The sequence below is a fragment of the Coptis chinensis genome, chromosome 6 (genome assembly GCF_015680905.1).
Source record: "Coptis chinensis isolate HL-2020 chromosome 6, ASM1568090v1, whole genome shotgun sequence".
Classification (NCBI taxonomy): domain Eukaryota; kingdom Viridiplantae; phylum Streptophyta; class Magnoliopsida; order Ranunculales; family Ranunculaceae; genus Coptis; species Coptis chinensis.
This window is the reverse complement of record NC_141461.1, coordinates 94,429,676-94,449,120: the sequence shown is the minus strand read 5'-3', so window position 1 is coordinate 94,449,120 and position 19,445 is coordinate 94,429,676. Positions and strand designations below refer to the sequence as shown.

Here is a 19,445-nt window from a genome sequence, read left to right as displayed (position 1 = left end):
CCAACGCTTGTAGGTTAGGATCCATTGTGGTTTTTCTGACCAGCTTCGTGGGCTTGAGAAAAGAGTGGTTGTTCTTTTCTTAAGGAAACGAATCAGCAGATTGCGCCAATGTAGATGTTGGTTATTTCGGGACTACGACCTGATGATTTGTTGGATAGGAAATGGCTACACTCTTACTTGGGATAGGAGTTGCCTACGTATCAAGTTTCTCGGAGTAAACTTTAATCAAGCCTTACGTAGTTCATCTCTCTCTATTTATAGATGTGTGCTTGAACCATTATGGATTGCAGATCCACCTTGTGTGCTATCTTGGTGATTCCCCATTAATGTGCTATTACAGAGTTAATGTTTCCTTGATTGTGGCGTTGATTGAGCTCCAAGATTATGCTAATTGATATCTTTCCATGAATGGTCAGAATCTGCTGGCCGGTGACGACACGGGTCTTTGGGTCGTTGGTACGATCTGATGTTATGGACGAGCTGAAGTAAGACATCCTGCCATGTGGACACGTGCTCTGTAGTGTAGAACGGAGGGTACTTATACTTACCATAAAAAAAAACACAAACAAATCCCGCATTAATAATAACTACGCATCAACTGTGTGCAAAATTTTAACAGATTTATTAGTGTCAAATACAACTACACAAGCTCATATCAAAATTACGTTATAACAAGACGAGTCCATCGCTATTACACAGCAAGATAAATACCGTCAACACGTAATTACCTATAGTAGTACTAAATTAACACGTAAAATAACCGGATCACCCTTATGTAAAATTCTGAGTCATAACAACAATGAGGAGGAGGAGGATGACCACGAAGTGACTTATAGCAAGAGAAGTATGACTTAAATCGAAGGAAGAGCTTTTCCATGGCCGTAGATTAGGATTTTTGTTTTCGTACAACTATCTAGTTTAGGATTTCCTTTTCCGTTGTTTGTTTATGGGGATTGCTATATACAGACCCCAAATCTCTAAAGGCATACCCCATTTTAAAAAATTAAAATACCGGCCATGTCCCCAAATAATCTCTTAGGGCAGACCCCACTTAAAAGTGAAAACACCCAAATTTCAACTTTTGTCTTTTTACTTAAGTTTTGTCTTTTGGTCTTTTTACTCTCAAGAAACCTTTCTTAAACCCACACCTTTTTTTTCTTCTCACCCTTCTCCAAAGAAACTTAACCCACACATCTCTTCTTTCTCTACACATATTCATCCTTTTTTTCAAATTCTTTTGTTCTATTTCTATATACAACCCTAAAACCTCTATTTTTTTTTTTTTATGACATTGAATGAAATGGAATGGGCATATGATGCTTTTAATGTGGAAAATGAACTATTTAATAAAGAGAAGTTTCAATCAAGTGACCAAGATGGCGACCAATCAATAAGTAGAAGTTTCAATCAATAAAGAGAGGAGATTGTGTTGGTCCTGCATTAAGAACAACTTATTGGAACCAACCTTAATGCATTGGATGGTTAGACTAGACCGTCTTATAAAGAGAGGAGATTATGTTGGTCCTGCATTAAGAACGGTTTAGAATAACTAACCTAAAATGAAAAGACATTCGTATTAGACTAACTTTGTCTGCATTGGATGGTTGGCTTAGACTGTCTTATAAATAGAGTAGATTGTGTTGGCCCTGCATTAAAAACAGTTTATTGCAACCAACCTTAAAAGAAAAGACGTTTAGGTGAGCCTAACTTTGTCTGCATTGGATGGTTTGACTGGACCGTCTTCTAAAGAGAGGAGATTGTGTTGGTCCTGCATTAAGAATGATTTAGATGAACTAACCTAAAATGAAAAGACATTCATATTAGACTAACTTTGTCTGCATTGGATAGTTGGACTGGACCGTCGTATAAAAAAAGGAGATTGTGTTGGTCCTGCATTAAGAACGGTTTATTAGAACCAACTTTAAAAGAAAAGATGTTCAGATTAGGCTAACTTTGTCTGCATTGGATGGTTGGACTGGACCGGCTTATAAAGATAGGAGATTGTGTTGGTTCTGCATTAAGAACGGTTTATTGGAACCAACTTTAAAAGAAAAGACGTTCAAATTAGGCTAACTTTGTCTGCATTAGATGGGTGGACCAAAATTCAATTTCACCAACCATTTCAAATAAAGATAGTTCGACCAGACTAACCTATTTCATTTTGGATATCTGATATGAACCGTTTAGTTGGTCAAAATTAGTTAATTTTAGTAATTCACTAAAATTTGGTCCACAGTGGCTAACAAAATCTTTATTTTAATACAATAATTCAAAAATCATCACTAACCATTGTTTGTACACCTAATCTTTATTTTATGGTTTTCCCCACTACAGTATACGTGCACATATGAGTTCAGGGTTTAAGGTTTATGGGTAAGGTTTGTACTTTATAGAGATGTGAATGAAATTGAATTTGAACAACATTTTTTTTTCAAAATTTATTATTGAATTTTGGCTAACAAAATTATTTTTGGAATTTAAATACACGACTCAGTTTAGGGTTTAAGGTTTATAAACTGTTTAGTTGGTCAATTTTAAGTAATTTACTAAAATTTGGTCCACAGTGGCTAACAATCTTGATTTTAAGATAATAATTAAAAAAACATTACAAACCATTGTTTGTACACCTAAATGTTACATATTTATTTTATGGTCTTCCCCACTATACTATAGATGTACATATGAGTTCAGGGTTTAAGGTTTATGGGCAAGGTTTTGTACTTTATAGAGATGTGAATGAAATTGAATTTGAACAATATTTTTTATCTTTAATTCAAAATTTATTATTGAATTTTGGCTCACAAAATTATTTTTGAAATTTAAATACACATTTATGGAATTTAGATTATTTCTGGAATTTAAAATTATTGAAGTTGGACCGAAATATTTTGTCAAAATTTAAAATTTTAAATTTTAATGTAACTAGCTTAAAAAGAGTAGATGTTCAAATTGGGCTATTCTATGCCCCTTTTTGTTGATTGGAATGGACCGTCTTATACATATATGAGATGTACCGGTTCTGCATTAGGAACAATTTAATTGAACTAACTTATGAAAACCAAGATGTTCAAGTTTGACTATCCCTTTATGCCTCTGTTGGTTAGACTAGACTGTCTTACACTTAGATTAAATTTTGCTTGTCCTGCATTAAGATCGGTTTAATTGGACTAACTTAAAGAGAAAAGACGTTCTAACCAGGCTAGCATTTTCTGCTTTAGTTGGTTGGACTGAATTGTCTTACACTTAGATTAGATTTTTGCTGGTCATGCATTAAGATTGGTTTAACTAAACTAACTTAATTAAAGAGAAAAGACGTTCTAACCAGGCTAGCCTTTGCTACTTTAGTTGGTTGAACTAGATTGTCTTACACTTAGATTAGATTTTGCTAGTCCTGCATTAAGATCGGTATAATGGAACTAACTTAAAGAGAAACGACATTCTAATAAGGCTAGCCTTTTCTGCTTTAGTTGGTTGAACAAGGATGTCAAAAATCCTTATCTTTTCAGTTTACTTACCAAAGTTGATTGGACTTCATTTTGTGACTAGCTTTATTTTTCTGAAGGGAGCGCGGATGTAGATAACCAAAATCTTACCCAATCCATTGCAAGTTTCAAAGCAGTAATCCATTGCAAGTTTGGCTTTATAATATGAGATAGTGTATTGTGAATTTTAATGCTATAAAATACACTTGCTAACAGAGACTAAAAGCTGACATTGTTACCAACTGAGTCCAAAGTTCAAACAGTACAACCATGTGTACACCCGTACCTTCACAACCAGAGGAAACAACTCAAGTAACAGTCTTCAAGTATAATTATTGTCCGATTTTCTCTCTTACCCTATTGAGAGTTGAGATAGACATGACATCATTTAGAAGAAGGACCTAATCCTTTATATTAAAACTAATAACATTACACCTTTGTGAGAGACAAAAATATAGAAGATGGTCAACAAGAAGTCTGCATCAGATAGCTACATATTAAAATTAATAACAAAATCATCCATATCCCCTCAGACAAACATTCTTTATAATACCAACATTAACACCATCATTTCTTTCTTTTCTGTCTCATTACAAGTTGTCGTTTTGTCACCTTTGTTGTGTCAAAGTCCATGTTATCTCCACTATTTTCACCACCATCTCCACCATTATCTTGACCACCCCCACTATTTTCACCAACATCTCCACTATTTTCACCACTACCTCCTCTTTGTGAATTTTTCTGAATAATTTGTTTGAATTGAAGAATGTTGTATATCATCTTCTCACGTGCTAACATCCCATGAACATCTTGGGTTCCTCCTGTGTCCAACGATTTTTTAAGCAACCTTGTCAATTCTGCTGCAATAAGCTCATATAAAGTAATTTGAGAGTTAAATGCATATCACAAATATGACTAACATTATATATATTATATTTTTTGTACATAATAATGAAATCGAATTTGAGTAGGAATAAAAAATATATATACATCTTACCCAATTTACAGGTGGAAGTCTATGAACTTGTGAAAAGTGCTTCGGATTCCGCATACGAAAATGGCTAATATTGTTGAACCAATTCTATGTATCTATTAACGCAATCCGAGGAAGCCACAACACATTCACCACGTTCAATATGGTCTTCTACAACCATTGTTTTTTTGTTTTTTCGTATTCGATGAGATGCTGTTTGGGGCACCCTAATTGAAGGCTGTCTAGAGCCAACTTTCATTTTGTTTTTCGGGGCGGCATGACTATCCCTATAATACGTTAATAGCTAACAATAGTCAAATTTCAATTACAACCCAAATTTTATGATGCAAGACAGAAAATGCAAGCTTTTGACTGTGTCATGAAAAACCGATGAGCAATGTAGACATGCTACATAGAGAGCGAATTTGTGGACAAGCTTGTCTACAAACATCAGTTTCTCATTGGTCCAAATCATTTTCGGGCACATAAACAGTTTTTTCGGGCACCAACTCCCCCAATCAGCATTTGATGTCTTGTGGACAGCAAATAGTAGCATGTCCACAAAGTTATTCTGTGTTGCATGTAGAAACCTAACTAAACTATAATATCAACAAAGCTAAAATACATTGAATGCATTGTTATATGAGTTTACAGATTTAAAGTCAGAATTGGAGGTTAAGAACAACTATAATATCAACAAAGCTAAAATGCAGTAAAAAATATGTCACTTGCATTGTCACTATATTTGATTCCTTAAGGAAATATCATACAGAAATGAATCTATGAAGCAAACAAAATAGGGCAAAATAACCAGTGGTGATTGTTCTAAACCGCAGATTACCATATTCTTTATTAGAATCAAGAAAAACATAACATTTATTAAATGTAAGAACATAAAAGTATAAAACTTGTACATAACCTACTTTAAACACTTAAAAAAAACTAGAATAATAAACTACAATTACATTGTTAGTGACAATTGTGAAAAAAAAAATGAAACTTGAATAATGAGGTGGTGTTCTTATTACCTGAAACGGAGAGAAGTGACACATTTGGTTTTTTGTTTTTAGAGGAGGAGGAAGAAAGAGAACAGCCGAAGAAAGTGAAAAGAGACAATTTTAAGACAATTTTGGACTTTGGGTTGACAAGGCCCACGTGGGGTGTGCGCAATGACAATTTTAAGTTTGGGGTCTATTTTGAGAAAAAATGGGGTCTGCCTTGAGAGAATCGGGGTCTGTAAGTAGTCTTTCCCTTGTTTATTTCGATTAGTATGGTGTTTATTTTTGCTTGATTATAATAAAGGCCATGTTTTTAGAATGAGTTTTTTATTCTAAAAAAAAAAAAAAAAAAAAAAAAACACACACACACACACACAATGGATATATAGGTTTGGGGAAAAACAGTTCACACTTTCACCCCAATAACCCATCTTCTTCACAAAAACCACCATTAAACCCTAACCTAGATCTGCCACCACCACTTGACACCATTTTCGCATATTTTGCTCACAACACCATCACCACGTTCCCACCACCATTAATTTCACCATAAACAATTGAGAAATCATCCCAATTTTGTTTTTCAAAAATCTTCGTCTCTACTGTGCGTCTGGGACGCATTGATTTTAACTATCTCGTGCGTCCAGACACATCAACCCAAAATTTTCATTTTTTTTATTTTATTTTTACACCACCAATCCATTCCATTTTAGTTTATATCATTCACACCACACCCAAAACCTCCCCACCATCACCATTTTCATAAAAAACCATCACATTTTCGAACCTACAAAAAATCAAGATTTTCGAGTTTAGCATGTGCGTCTAGACGCATTGATCCAGACAGTGCATTTTTTTTTTTTTTAGTTTCTGTTTCCATCATTTGTTTGTGTTGCTTGATCACCATGGCACAACCACGAGAGATACACCCATAGAGCTGTGTTTCAATGATTTGTTTGAAAGAGAGGGTTTCTCAACCCATTTTGGGAATGCCATCTCGACTTTAAGTTGGGATGTATTTCTTTACGACGAGAGCGACTTGTGTGATGAGGGTCTAGTGCGACAGTGCTTTTACACAATAGATTGCTTCAACCCAGAAACAAGTGAGCTTGTTCTGAGGTTCAATACATGAGAGTTGAGGTTGACGAGGGAGATGCTTTAGGAGTATACCCAGATTTCGATGTACGGGGGGATGAGACACCTATACTAGGAGGACTAAGGGATTAACATGGACGTCTTGGCCCACATGCAGATTTGAACAAACTAGGGCAGACGATGACCCCGTCACTACAGAAGAACCAACAGCTAACATACAGATGGCTTTGTCACAACATTGTAGGCACGGTGAGTGAGAACACGTTATAGTAATCGAGCTTACATTTGCTTTGGATGTTGATGACTAGAGATATAAGGATCTGCATGTGTAGATTTATTCTTGGAAGGCTAGGAACTATGAAGAAGAAGAGATGGGAGCATACAAAGATAGCACTCCCGATAATAGCCACGAAGATCATGGAAGGCTTAGGATTTAGATCAGCTGCTCAGATGAGACTTGAGAGCTATGATCTTAAGAACATCTTGGCTATGAAGAATGAAGGGGAGTGGAATTCCAAGTACTTAGATGTGCAGGGATAACCGACATACCCTGTACATGCACCACACCCTGCTGAGTATGATTTTGCGAACATAGCACCGTATGAGGCCCTAGAGGATACCAGAACATGAAGGCTGCTATAATCCATATGTAGAGGGGGATGCATATTCTGTTTGACCACCAGAGGATTAGCGTAGTACACACCAGTCATACGATTGCAGAACTGACACATTCAGTGAATACCTTGACTAGTAGTGTAGAGGAGATGAGAGAGTACATAGTTAGGATGGGGGTCAGCAGAGAGGCGGGCGAGCAGATAGAGGACATCGTAACGTCAGAGGCCGACATTAGAAGTATTTGAGCACTGTTTGCTCAGTTAGGATTTGTTTCTTTAAAATATTGTATTTTTTTTGTTTCTTGAACTAATTGTATTTGATTTTCTCTATTTTGTGAGCTTAACTTTTATTTGATAGAGAAAGATCAAAATATTGATATATATTTGACGTACATCAATGGCAACATCCTACCTTTTTCTCATCCATGTCATTTAATTATACATTGAGGCCAATGCATGTATAAGTAGGGGCGTGTATTTGAGAAATGAATTTGGAAAATTTGTTTTCAAAAAAATAAAATAAATAAATAAAAAATATTTTTGTTCTTATATCATTAGCATGAGAAAGATGAATTTAAATGTTGAGTCTGGGATATATATTCTATACTACTTAGTGTTGAGTTGATGAATAGTTGATATTGTTGATTTCATTACTGCTTAGACTATTTATTATGCTCAGACATAGTTTTTGATAGAATTCTTTATCAAGGCACCACCATAGTACTTGGTCAGTTTTGTGTACTTCTGCTAGAATAAAGATTTAAACCCCTAGTAAACTGGAAGTAGATTTTTTAGACTTAACCCGTGAGAATTAAGTTGTATACCTATTCTTTGGAGAATTCTTACGTAAAATCTAAGTCTATGTGACTCAACCTCTTTTAGTTTTTTATGTCATTGTAATATAGTCTCATTATTTCTTGATTTGGTTAATCATGAACGAAGGTACGTCAACTGGGGAGATAGTCATTAAGTTTTGTAGTCTATTCAAAACATAGTATTATACTGATAAGTCAAGTAGTAAATCCATTCAGCCTTTATCCCACCTAGTAGGACCATCATGTTAAACCCTTTTGAGCCATATAATAAATATTTTCCTTCATAAACCCTTTACCCAACTCCAGACAAGGAGTACAACCCAAAACCTTATCAGCCATACCCATATATTTCTGAAAATATGAAGGGCACAAGGAGGAAGAAAGAGGCAAAAAGGAAGATTACAAGAAAAATACCTTAAAGATACAATGGCGACCATAATTCTGTTCTAAGTAAAAGAAGCTAGTGGAAAACAAGCATATCCAGTGTCAATCAAAAATATACCACTGAGCTAAAATAATAATAATAATAATAATAAAAATAATAAAAATAATAAAAATAAGCAAAATTGATGGAGAAGCCAACACAAAGGAAGAATTTTCTCTGCAATACAGAATTTGAAGACATCTTCCAAGGAAAAAACAAAACTCTTAGTATTCTTCAGGTTTGAATCCTTTTTACTTTTCCTTCATAAACCAATTCCAAGCCAAGTTAAAATTCATGACTTATCACTATAGTATGATGCGAAGTCTAGAATAGGTGAGAAGGTGCTAAAGCAAAGGACCCAACACTTCATATGTAATTGACATTCTTTCCATGAGACTACTTTCATTTAGAAGTCCGTTTTTCAAGGTAGTATGTGGGATGTTCGTATTCATTATTTTTTTCCCCACATACATGAGATAAATAAATAGACCATCTTCTGAGAGATTCTTTTCTAAGAGTATGACCGGTGAGGATTAAAAGTCGAGATTATTTGTCTAAAGGTAAACTAGGGATTCCGTTTCTTGGATAAGAGAGTATATGAGATTGACAAAATACACACATAAGCCTTGGTTGAGAATTTTGTCAATTTTTACTATCTCCCAGCATAATCTATGAGTCTTTAAAATAATGAAGTTAGCAATGGAAACCCGTCCATTGGATTAAGCACTAATTAAGTTGGTAAGGAATTTTCTCTCTCTGAAAAATATTATCATTCTTGAACATGCTATTGATTGATTTTGTAGGTATATCACCTGAAAACCCTCACGAGATTATAACTCGTCTTTTTTGGGAAACTTAAAGGTTTAAAACCTTGCTACATATGATAAATGCAATCATGATGCCTGCGGCAGTGAGTTAGTATTTTCTTTTTGATTATTAGGTAGTGATTTTGATCACTTACATCTTATTATCTTATTTGCTAAGAGGCTAGCAAAATGTTAGATGGGGGTTATGATAAGTGATCAAAAGGTCTACATGAATTCATCTATCCCTTACTTTAGTTTTTGTCTAATTATAATTATGTGTAGCTAAATTCCAAGCTAGGGCTTAGATGAAGCCCTAGACTTGCGTGGGTTTGTAATGTATAATGGTTTACTATTCTCTAATTAAGTTTAACAGCATAATAATTGATTGATTTCTCTGATATTAGTAGAATATTTTCATTGATTGTATCTTGCTGGATAAATTCCATGTCTTGAGTAGTTAATTGAATTGTTAGATAAATATTTTGTTATTATCAAAGCATCATTTATATGTTTAAATAAATATGTGAGAAGTTGTGTTGTAAGAAGACAACTTTTGCTAGGGGTTTATATTTTGTTTGCTGAAATTCAATCAAACCAATATATAGATGTATATAAGAACTTAACGATTATATCTTCGAGCAAGCAAGGGTTACATTTCCCTCGTGTTACTCATATTAAAAAGAGAACGCTAAATTAATTAAACCAAGATAATCTACAACAATCTAGGGTGGATTCGAATGTCTTAGTATTATCTCCATTCATAAATTAGAATTGTATTGCTTTCACAGTTAAATTAAATAGGTTTAGTTTTTAGTAAATCAAAACTTCCAAACAACTATTGTTCGGATTAGGTTAAGTAGAATTATAAAACTCAATTGTCCCCAACACACATTCAATTCTCTGTGGGATCAACCTCGTATTTACATACCTATTACAATAGAACTTGTACGCTTGCAAATTTTATAAAATAATGTTAAATTAGTCTATTTATTTAGACTGGTTAAAATCCTATCAAATGCATATCATTGTGTTATTACCATTGAATCGTGTGAGGGGAGTTGCCTACTTAAGCCTTTTTGCACCATTTGAAGGGAGTGAAATCTTTCCTTAAAGATAGTGTTTAGCATGCCTTGGTAGCTCATGTTCGTTCTGTCCTTGTCTCTTTTCTGATTCCTAACCCCACGTTAACAATATTTGCATCCCCAAGTAGAAGTGTTGCAACAGAGTGCGTACACTATAGCAGCGCCTCCAGTGTTGTAAATGATAAATCTCTTCAAAAAACAATATATTTTTTATTTTGAGAAATATTTAACTGCGAACATTTGCCACGCCAATGGCGTCTTAACAAATAGTTCCAAGTGAGTTGGGTCAGATAACACAAAAAACTTTTTGCAGCACTTGTTGGCTTTGCAAAAGACTCCTTTTAGCAACAATTTTTAGGCGCGACAAAAGGGTGCGCTACAAAAGACCCCTTTTGTTTGAGTATTCATCAATCCATTCTTCAATAATCTCTAGTGCAACTATAACATCGCCATCATCACCAAATTGTGAAGTATAATTCTTCAAAATCATAGAAGAAGCAGCGGAATTGTTTGGATTCCTAAAAAGAGAGCTCCATGACATGGTTTGTCTAGTGCTGTCGGAAGAAGCAACCAGTTCCATGAAGCAAGGACCAAAATATCGCTGATATTTTTGAAATATTACTTATATATTTCGTTTTTTGAGGTACCTGATATGGATATATTGTGATATATCATATAGATATATTGACACATTTTGTATCCGATATCTATCAGATTTTCTGATATATAGATATATATCGAGCGATATATCCGATATAAATTGTTGCCTTTGACCAATCTTTGACCGATTTTTATTAATATATTAACAATATTTTTCAATATATCAACATACAAAAACAAATTTTTGACCGGTCAATAAAAAAAATATATCTACTTATATATCGATATATCCGATATATATATCGATTTTTTAGTGGTCGATATATCGCTCGACGATTGAAATATTTGGCCTTGCCATGAAGAGGAAGAAGTCCTCTCTTCAAAACATAGATCAAGATTTTGGAAATTTTTAGAATTCCAAAATTTTGAAAAACCGAAATTGACAATATTTTTATCCATGTTATAATTTTGATTTTGAAAAATTTCAAAATCATTAATATTTCGACTCTATATTGTTTTTTTTAAAAAAAAAAAATCGAAATATCGGATGGAATTCCAACATTCCGTTCGGAATCATGAACAGTGCTTCAAAGACCTATTTTAGTTGATGGTGTGGGTAGGTAATCATGAACTTTTTGTGATGATCGACAAAGAACATAAGTAATTTAATTTTCAATCCGAGGAAGATTTGAAGATTTTCCATGAAGAATTATTTAAAGAGTACTTTTAGAGTATAGATCCTAAATGCGAAGGTCCAAATGTGGGAGTTGGGGCCGGCCTAATCATGTCAAATTGTAAATTGTCATGCGACAGAAATATAAACAGGGTGGTCCTGTTTTACATTTTGCAATTAGCTAACAACTTTCATTTCATCACAATCACAATATATTTTTGTGTTTTTTTTATTGGTATACCAAACTGTGCCAAAAATCTACTTTCTGGATTGCCATTCTTGATCATGATAACTTAATAAATGACATTTTTCTATATTATGGTCTTTGCAATAACTATATATAAGTTCATGTCTTCTTGCCTTATTTTCCTATAGATTTGGGTATGGACAACAGTTTTTCACTAAATTAATTAATTAATTAATTTATTATTATTTTTATTTTTTAGACAAAGCCTCCAGTGGGCCTCCAGCTTTTAAACTCCATTTAAATTTTACAAACTTACGTCCAGTTTTAAAACTAATTAATATTTATCATTTTAAAGGAAGAAGTAATAGATATAAGAAGAAACATAATAGTTTTGGTTAAAATATGGAAACATTGTTAAACTATTAAACATTTAATATCATAAATTATTTCTATAATAGATTCAAACAAATATAATATTACCTTTCTTTTTCGGCAGACCTCTATCTGCTTATTAAACATAGGAATATTGGGGGAGGTAACAAATCTTACCCTATTACAAATATTACAAATAGCAAATACATCCGTAAACACTATAATAAAATAATAAAGACCGACACTGCACAATCAACTTAGTCCCTAAGATTACTCATACTTGATTTGTCAAGCATATAACAACTTCTAGCATCTTTGGAAACATATTAGCGCATTAGAAAAAATCTCATGACAATCCATACTAGTTGCAACCCTAACTAAAGCATCTGCGACACTATATTAATTTGTTCCAAGCAACTAAGTATTCTTAGTGTCTCCACATCAAAATACTATGGAGGCCGGCTTGGTATTGCTTGTGTCACCGTCTTCCTGACCCGAACGGTACCGTCACTAGGTGTTGACTATTGAAACCGTAACCTCCCGCATAAAGAGAGGGGTGCACAACTGTTTGAGCTGGAGGCTCATGCATGTGGTTCTTCTGTAATTGGTTGTTCAGTGAAAGTCTATTGATTTAACCGACAAGGCATTATTAATTCAAGTCAACCAAAGTAGACTTGATCATTACGGGGGCTAGGACAGTTTTCACATAATGCAAAATTTACAGTTGGTTCAGTGGTTGCTAGATTATCAGTCCAAAGTTCATAAATGTTTTCTAGTGTCCGTTGTCACACTAACCTCAAAAATCAAACCGTTTCAAATTGCAAGATTTTGTTTTGTCGCCAACTAACAACATTATTATATATATATAGTGCTAAGTTTTTTCAAGGATTTCAGAGTGCATTGGAAAATGATCCACACTTGAATGATCCTGTTCTTGCCTAACCGGAACAGTTCGAAGCACTGAAAAGTGGGAACTTGAGAAGGAGCAATGACTCCCATGCAACTGGGTGCCCATTCCTTAATGGGAGCCAATAGCTACTTTTAGGTGGTTGTGTGTGATGTGTTTGACTTATGGCTGATGATTTACCGAAAGTGCCAAAGAAATGGGTAGGTGGGGTCGTAACCGTCGTATATGGCTACATGATCCATCGTGTCTTAAAATGTTTGTGCTACGAAATATAGAAAATATACGTTAAATTAAAGTATGGCTAATGTATCGTCTACTTTCTTAAAATCCATACGAGACTGCCTTGATATGGATGATAGCTCTACTCAAAAATCTTAATCTAATTAGTTATTAGCTAGAAGCCCTCGACCTTCCTCATTATGACATATATGTTGCTTTGAGCAAATAAATAAGTTCTCACTTCTCAAGAAAATGAGAAAAGAAAATTTCGTTCTGATCATAACCAAACAAACCCTAACATATACTTTACATGCTTATAAATAATAGATGTAAGACCAAGCGAAGTGGCATACACAACATTTTAGCAATGACAACCAACCAAGCAGAAGTAGTAAAGTTTGGAGAAGAAATATTTCAACCCATGTGTCCTTCCTCAGAATGCCTTAATAATTCCCATCTCTCCCTTTGCATCCTAGGAATTGCTGAGTCTGAGATCCCTATTGAGGTAGATAAAGTTATGGTACCTCTTAGGACTGATCTTTTGCGCGTTAACTTAGGTTTTTCCTCCATTGTAGTTAGAAACAACGGAAAACAATGGTGGAAACGAGTCAATGTCCAGTTTGAGGACCATGTTGTGATTCCTACTTTCCCTCAAGGCCTATCCCCAGAGTCCTATACTCAATATTTTGATGAATACTTGTCGAAAATAGCTCTAGAAAAGTTTCCTGAAACCAGGCCATTGTGGGAACTCCATATTATTAAGTACCCTACCCGAACTGCAGCTGGTACATTAGTGTTCAAGATGCACCATGCACTTGGAGATGGTTTTTCCATAATGGGTGCACTATTTTCTGTGCTTAAAAGGGCAGATGATCCTTCTCTGCCTCTTACCTTTCCTTCTGTTTCTTCAAGATCAGAAGAAAAGAAGAACATATGCAGGAGAGGTTTGAGTTTGGTTTCTGGGTGTTTCAATACAGTTTTTGATATTGTCAGTAGTATGATGCATACTGCTTGGTTTGGAGACAGTCCAAGCGCTATCCGATCCGGAACTCAGGCAGTAGAATGTTTGCCATTGCACACTACAAGAATCACATTCTCTCTTGATGATATTCGCAGAGTTAAATCTACGATTGGTGTAGTAAGTTTTCCTAGAACTAATATAAACCCCAGTATGGATCTATGTTGGAAACATGCTATATTAAAATATGACTCTGATTTAGCTAATGTTTGCATGTGCCTTAATAATTATGATGGTCTGAAACTCTGAATAGGTCAATATTCAAAGGAAAATCAGAAAATGTCATTCAAATTATGCTTAGACTCTGATCATTCCGTAACTTGAAAAGAAAGTCGTTTTTAAAATTTTTGTCATTACCTCACTTTCACTTTTAATTCAATGGTCGGCAGTAGCAGGTTGAAGTGTCAAGTGTATGCCACGTACTGTGCCACCATTGATGTCCAAATGTCAAGGCCTTTTACCTAATTAGAAATGCAAGTTTTGGACTGAAACTGTTCATTAATGAGTTCGACTTTGCTGCCCAGTAAGGACAATGGTCTCCAAAAGCTTTCCCCCAGAATTCAAGGAGATCTATAGGATTGTCTATGTCATTAAGTCTTTGTACATGAAGTGATGATTATAGTGGCCTAACCCATACCACTTCTCTTACTTACATTGCACAATGGATTTGATTTTTCTTACTTACATTACATGTTTTAATAATGTGAAGTTAATCCCCCCCAATACGGTGTGTTTTTGTTTTTTGGCTGTGTGCAGTCTGTAAATGATGTTGTTGTTGGGGTGATACTTTACGGCATCCATTTGTACACACAAACGATGGATAAAAATCCTACTACATCTCACAAAACTGCATTGGTGCTATTAAACACGAGAATGTTGGATGGATACCGGAACATCGATGAAATGCTGAAGAAGAAACTGTGGGGGAATCAATTTGCTTTCATGAGCATACCAATTCCTTCTTATTCTGCTAGAGATAAAGTTGATCTCAAAAAGTTCATTTTCTTAGCCAGTAAAATAATAAAGAGGAGCAGAAGCTCAATGGCTGTTTATCTCAATGCCATGCTACTATCTTTACTAGGACGTCTAAGAGGTTCAGAGGTTAGTAACTTGGAACAAATTGATCGAATTTAATTGGACCAATACTAGCTAAATTATTCAAATTCAACTAAACAAAATTTTATATTTATTTATTATTAATTTATTCCCCATTTAAATGGACCAGGCAGTATCTAAGTATGTGCACTCGCTGATGTGGAATGCAAGCTTCACTATCTCGAATCTGGTTGGGCCAGTGGAGAAAATGGCTGTAGGTGATCACCCTATTAGTAGCATTTACTTCACTGTTGCAGGTGCACCGCAGGTAAATTAACAGATCATCCTTAACAAATTAAGCACTTAGCAAGTTTGTATACATTTCATTTTGCATGGAGGTGAATTTTGATGTTGTTATACTGGATTTTCAGAGTCTTATTTTTCCTGTAATGAGTTATATGGGAAAGCTGACGATAGTGATCTCAGCGGAGAAGGGCTTTATTGATTCACAACTGCTTGGTTCTTGCATGAATGAAGCTTTTAAAAAGCTTCTTGAAGAAACATTGATGTAATACATACTCAATTGAACTATATACCTATTATTATTCATCTTATTCAGTAAGTTTTAAGCTATTCATATGCTTGTACGGACTAGCGATGCTAAAAGTTGTAATATTTTTTTTAGAAAAGTTGTTGGGATTAGGCAGATCCCCCCTTGTATTAATCTCTTAAATAAGTTAAAACAACATCTTCAAGTACAATTTGATTCAAAGTATTACATAATTGTGGAATGAAACTCAAATGATCACCAGGAAAAGTAATGGAAAGTTTAGCTAGATGATCTGCAGCCCGATTTACTTCCCTCCGTATGTATATGTGTGAATGAGATTTCACTTAAAAGAATGATGTAACTATTTATGATAGCAACTATATTAAGACAATTCCATGGTGGAAATTCTTTCTCCTTAGAGCATTTCCAATGCAAGTCACTCATATTCACGTAGGCTCAATCTCCCATCTTTTCCACCGTTTGGGTGAAAAGCAAGGTGAGGCTGCCTAATACAAAGGTGACTATTATTTTCGAATGGGATGTTTGATTCCGTCTGAATGTAAAAATCGAAAAAACGTGTCGGACGGAATGAAACATCCCGTCGTCTGAAGTTAAAAAAAACCCCGAAAAAAAGTAAAAAAAACACGCGAGACGGAATAATACATCCCGTCCGAAGTTCCCGACTCAACTACTATCTCGGTCACAAATTTCACTCTCCTTTTGACTTAGTGAATAAGTCACCCTTGAGGTAACAACAACTTTCTATAACCTCTTGTAATACATTCCTCCGAGCCCTTCTCCATAGCTTTTAAAAGTTGAAATATTAGTTCATTTTTGAAATATATAGCATTTTTTTAAGTACGAGTAAAGGTTCATAAAAAATTAGTATTTAATTTTGAGTCTCGATCACAAAATTCAGACTCACTATCTACTGCATAGATAAATTCGACCCGAAATAGTGAGGAGATCGTATGAAAATAAGTTAAATCTAAACTTTCCAAGTACTCGTACAATGATGATCGAGTTTATTTGTGTGTCAAACTTTCATATGCCCTTAGAAGCCGCCGTCATGTATGCTTGCCTTTAAGTTACCAAAAAAAATGTATGCTTGCCTTTGTGGGACCAGTTAACCTAAGAGTTGAGACATAAACAATGACGCCTACAGGTAGCATGGTACTATCATAAAACATAAAACATGCCCACCATCGACCAGTGATACAAATTACAAACTCTCTTATTGCTGCATTCTATAATGCCTTTAAGGCACTTTCACTAAAATTATAATCGTGATTCGTGAGCTGAGTGACCAAATTATAGATGATGGAGGCCAGAAACTAGTATGTACGCTTGGTGACTGAGATGATCTATGTACTATGATAGATCTATGTACTGAGATAGTACTATCTCGGCCGAAGGACATAACACTTATTGCTAGTTGCTACCCAAGTGGTCTATTTTTTCAGCCAACAACCTCGCACATGGCTAATTTGTACGCAGAAGAAAATAGGGACCCAAGAAAATAATTGTGTTTCATGAATTGTTTCCTATATTTGACCAGCATCAAAATGCTCCCAATCTCAATGTAAAAGTCCTCTCCTCTCTTTTTCCTGTTCACTTCTACTTCACGTTCAATCTTCTCCCCTTCTTTTCTTGTACTTTTTTAAGTCCCAATGTCCCATGGCTCCACCTACAGTCCATATATACCATACAATGTCATCGTGCAATGGTCTTGAATAAACTAACCCCTCCTCTATATTGGTGATTCTAGCAATAACTCACATACCTATATATTGAGGAAAAGTTAATCGTTTGGGAGCTTCGACAAAATGTTGATGTTTTTGTTTACGGTGATTTCTTAGGTACGTGATCTGATCATCGTAGTACTACAAACTTACAATTCATAAGTGAGTAAGGGACTGGCTTTGTCTATATGTGTGGAATAGCCGAGGACACTTGTCCAAATATTTGCCATGGCAAGATTTTCGTGGGTTTGTCATTTAGGATTGTTAAAGCCTAATGCCTTTTGAAATCACATGCTGAGCCTAAGTCCTAAACTTACACACACCTTTGGCGATCTCTAATTGGAAATATAAAATCCTAATTGTTGTGATTGCAAAGTTATTTCCTCTCTCCTTTTTTTTTCTCACTTTGTTTATTTTGGATAATGATCCTTTTTACTCATTTCAGTACTGCTGTACTATGTCCATACTCCATTTACACATTATCTAACTACTATAAAAACTTCGCTTAATTAAGCTAACAGTGATCATTTCAAATGCTAAAAAATGCTCAAATTTTGTCATTGTATGCATGTGTCAGATAGGTATGAAGACTCTGTTTTGTTTTATGTTTCCTATATATTAGTATCTTAGTCTTTACTCTTTACATTATATGATTCGATAAGATTATTGTTATTAGTTAGTTGAATCATCTTGCAACTCCATCTAATGATTAGCATCTGTAATGATTGATGTTGCATCAAAAAATGAACAACCTTACTAAACCATGATAATAAACCATTATTGTGTGGACTAATGTGTCGCATTAGTGTTTGTTGGATTATTTTTACCCTATTTTTTTTCATTACAATTCATTAGAGAAACAAATAGCAAGTTTCCCTAACACTTTGAGTCACGGAAAGAATATAGACATTGAGCTCATCTAAAGCAACCCAACATACAATGCTTTGAGCCGCGGAAGAAAGAGGAATTACTGTGATAGTGTGGAGTCTCAGTTCCAACATGTCAAGAACACAATATAATGCATGCCAAAATCACATCAGACACACTATGATTTTATTCTTAGAGTGAGAGAATGGAAGGAGTAGTACAATTGGTCCGGCCTTGGGTTTGCTCCTCAATGGTCACTAGTTCAATTCTTCTCAAGGCCACTGGCAAGGGTGTCCGGATAACTGGCAAGGTGAAAAGATAGGGCTACATAGGTGAAAGAACTCTTGAATAAAGGAAAGTTCCATAGAGTTGTAATTATGACAATCAGTTACCATTTTAAGGTACGAACAATTGGGAGGGCATGTGCTGTGTAGGTCAGTAGGTGCAGTCAGTTACCATTTTTAGGTACGAAGAAGAATTTTTACCTTATATAGTTGGTAGGTGTTTTCCAGGCCACGACAAATTTAGTAATTATGATGGTAAATATTAAGAAATAGTACAATAACAATTGTGAGCATGTGATGTGTAGGTGAAGTATTGGCGTCATTTATGAAGCCTCTTTCTAATAGATAACTAAGATAAATATTCAAAAACTGGGTTATAGATTGAGAATGCTACAATGTTGCAGTTTTAAAAACATCTACTATAATATATTCACAAGCTAAGAATTGAGGCATCTTGTCACATCCCAAATTTCCAGAAAATTTAAAATAGAGAATTATCCACACCCTATTTCATCTTCTGAAAATCCAGGATGAAACCAAACCCTAATAACCTATTATCAACCACGATATTAAAATATAATATCAAATTAAAACAAAAAAAACAACTCTTAATGTACAAATTCAAGAATTTCGAAACAACTCTATTACATCTATTTCAAATCAAGACTTTATACTTCATATAACTTATATCAGTAAGACTCC

The 19,445-nt window shown here is 34.6% G+C and overlaps 1 protein-coding gene across 1 annotated transcript; it reads left to right on the top strand.

Moving 5' to 3' along the window:
- The first annotated feature begins 13,588 nt into the window (after nt 1-13,588).
- LOC147495615 (wax ester synthase/diacylglycerol acyltransferase 4-like) lies at nt 13,589-16,058 on the top strand. Its single transcript, XM_086566782.1, has 4 exons — nt 13,589-14,385; nt 15,022-15,366; nt 15,491-15,628; nt 15,732-16,058. The coding sequence occupies exons 1-4, from the start codon at nt 13,615-13,617 to the stop codon at nt 15,870-15,872; spliced, it is 1,395 nt and encodes a 464-aa protein (XP_086422908.1). The 5' UTR covers nt 13,589-13,614; the 3' UTR covers nt 15,873-16,058.
- The last annotated feature ends 3,387 nt before the right edge of the window (nt 16,059-19,445 follow it).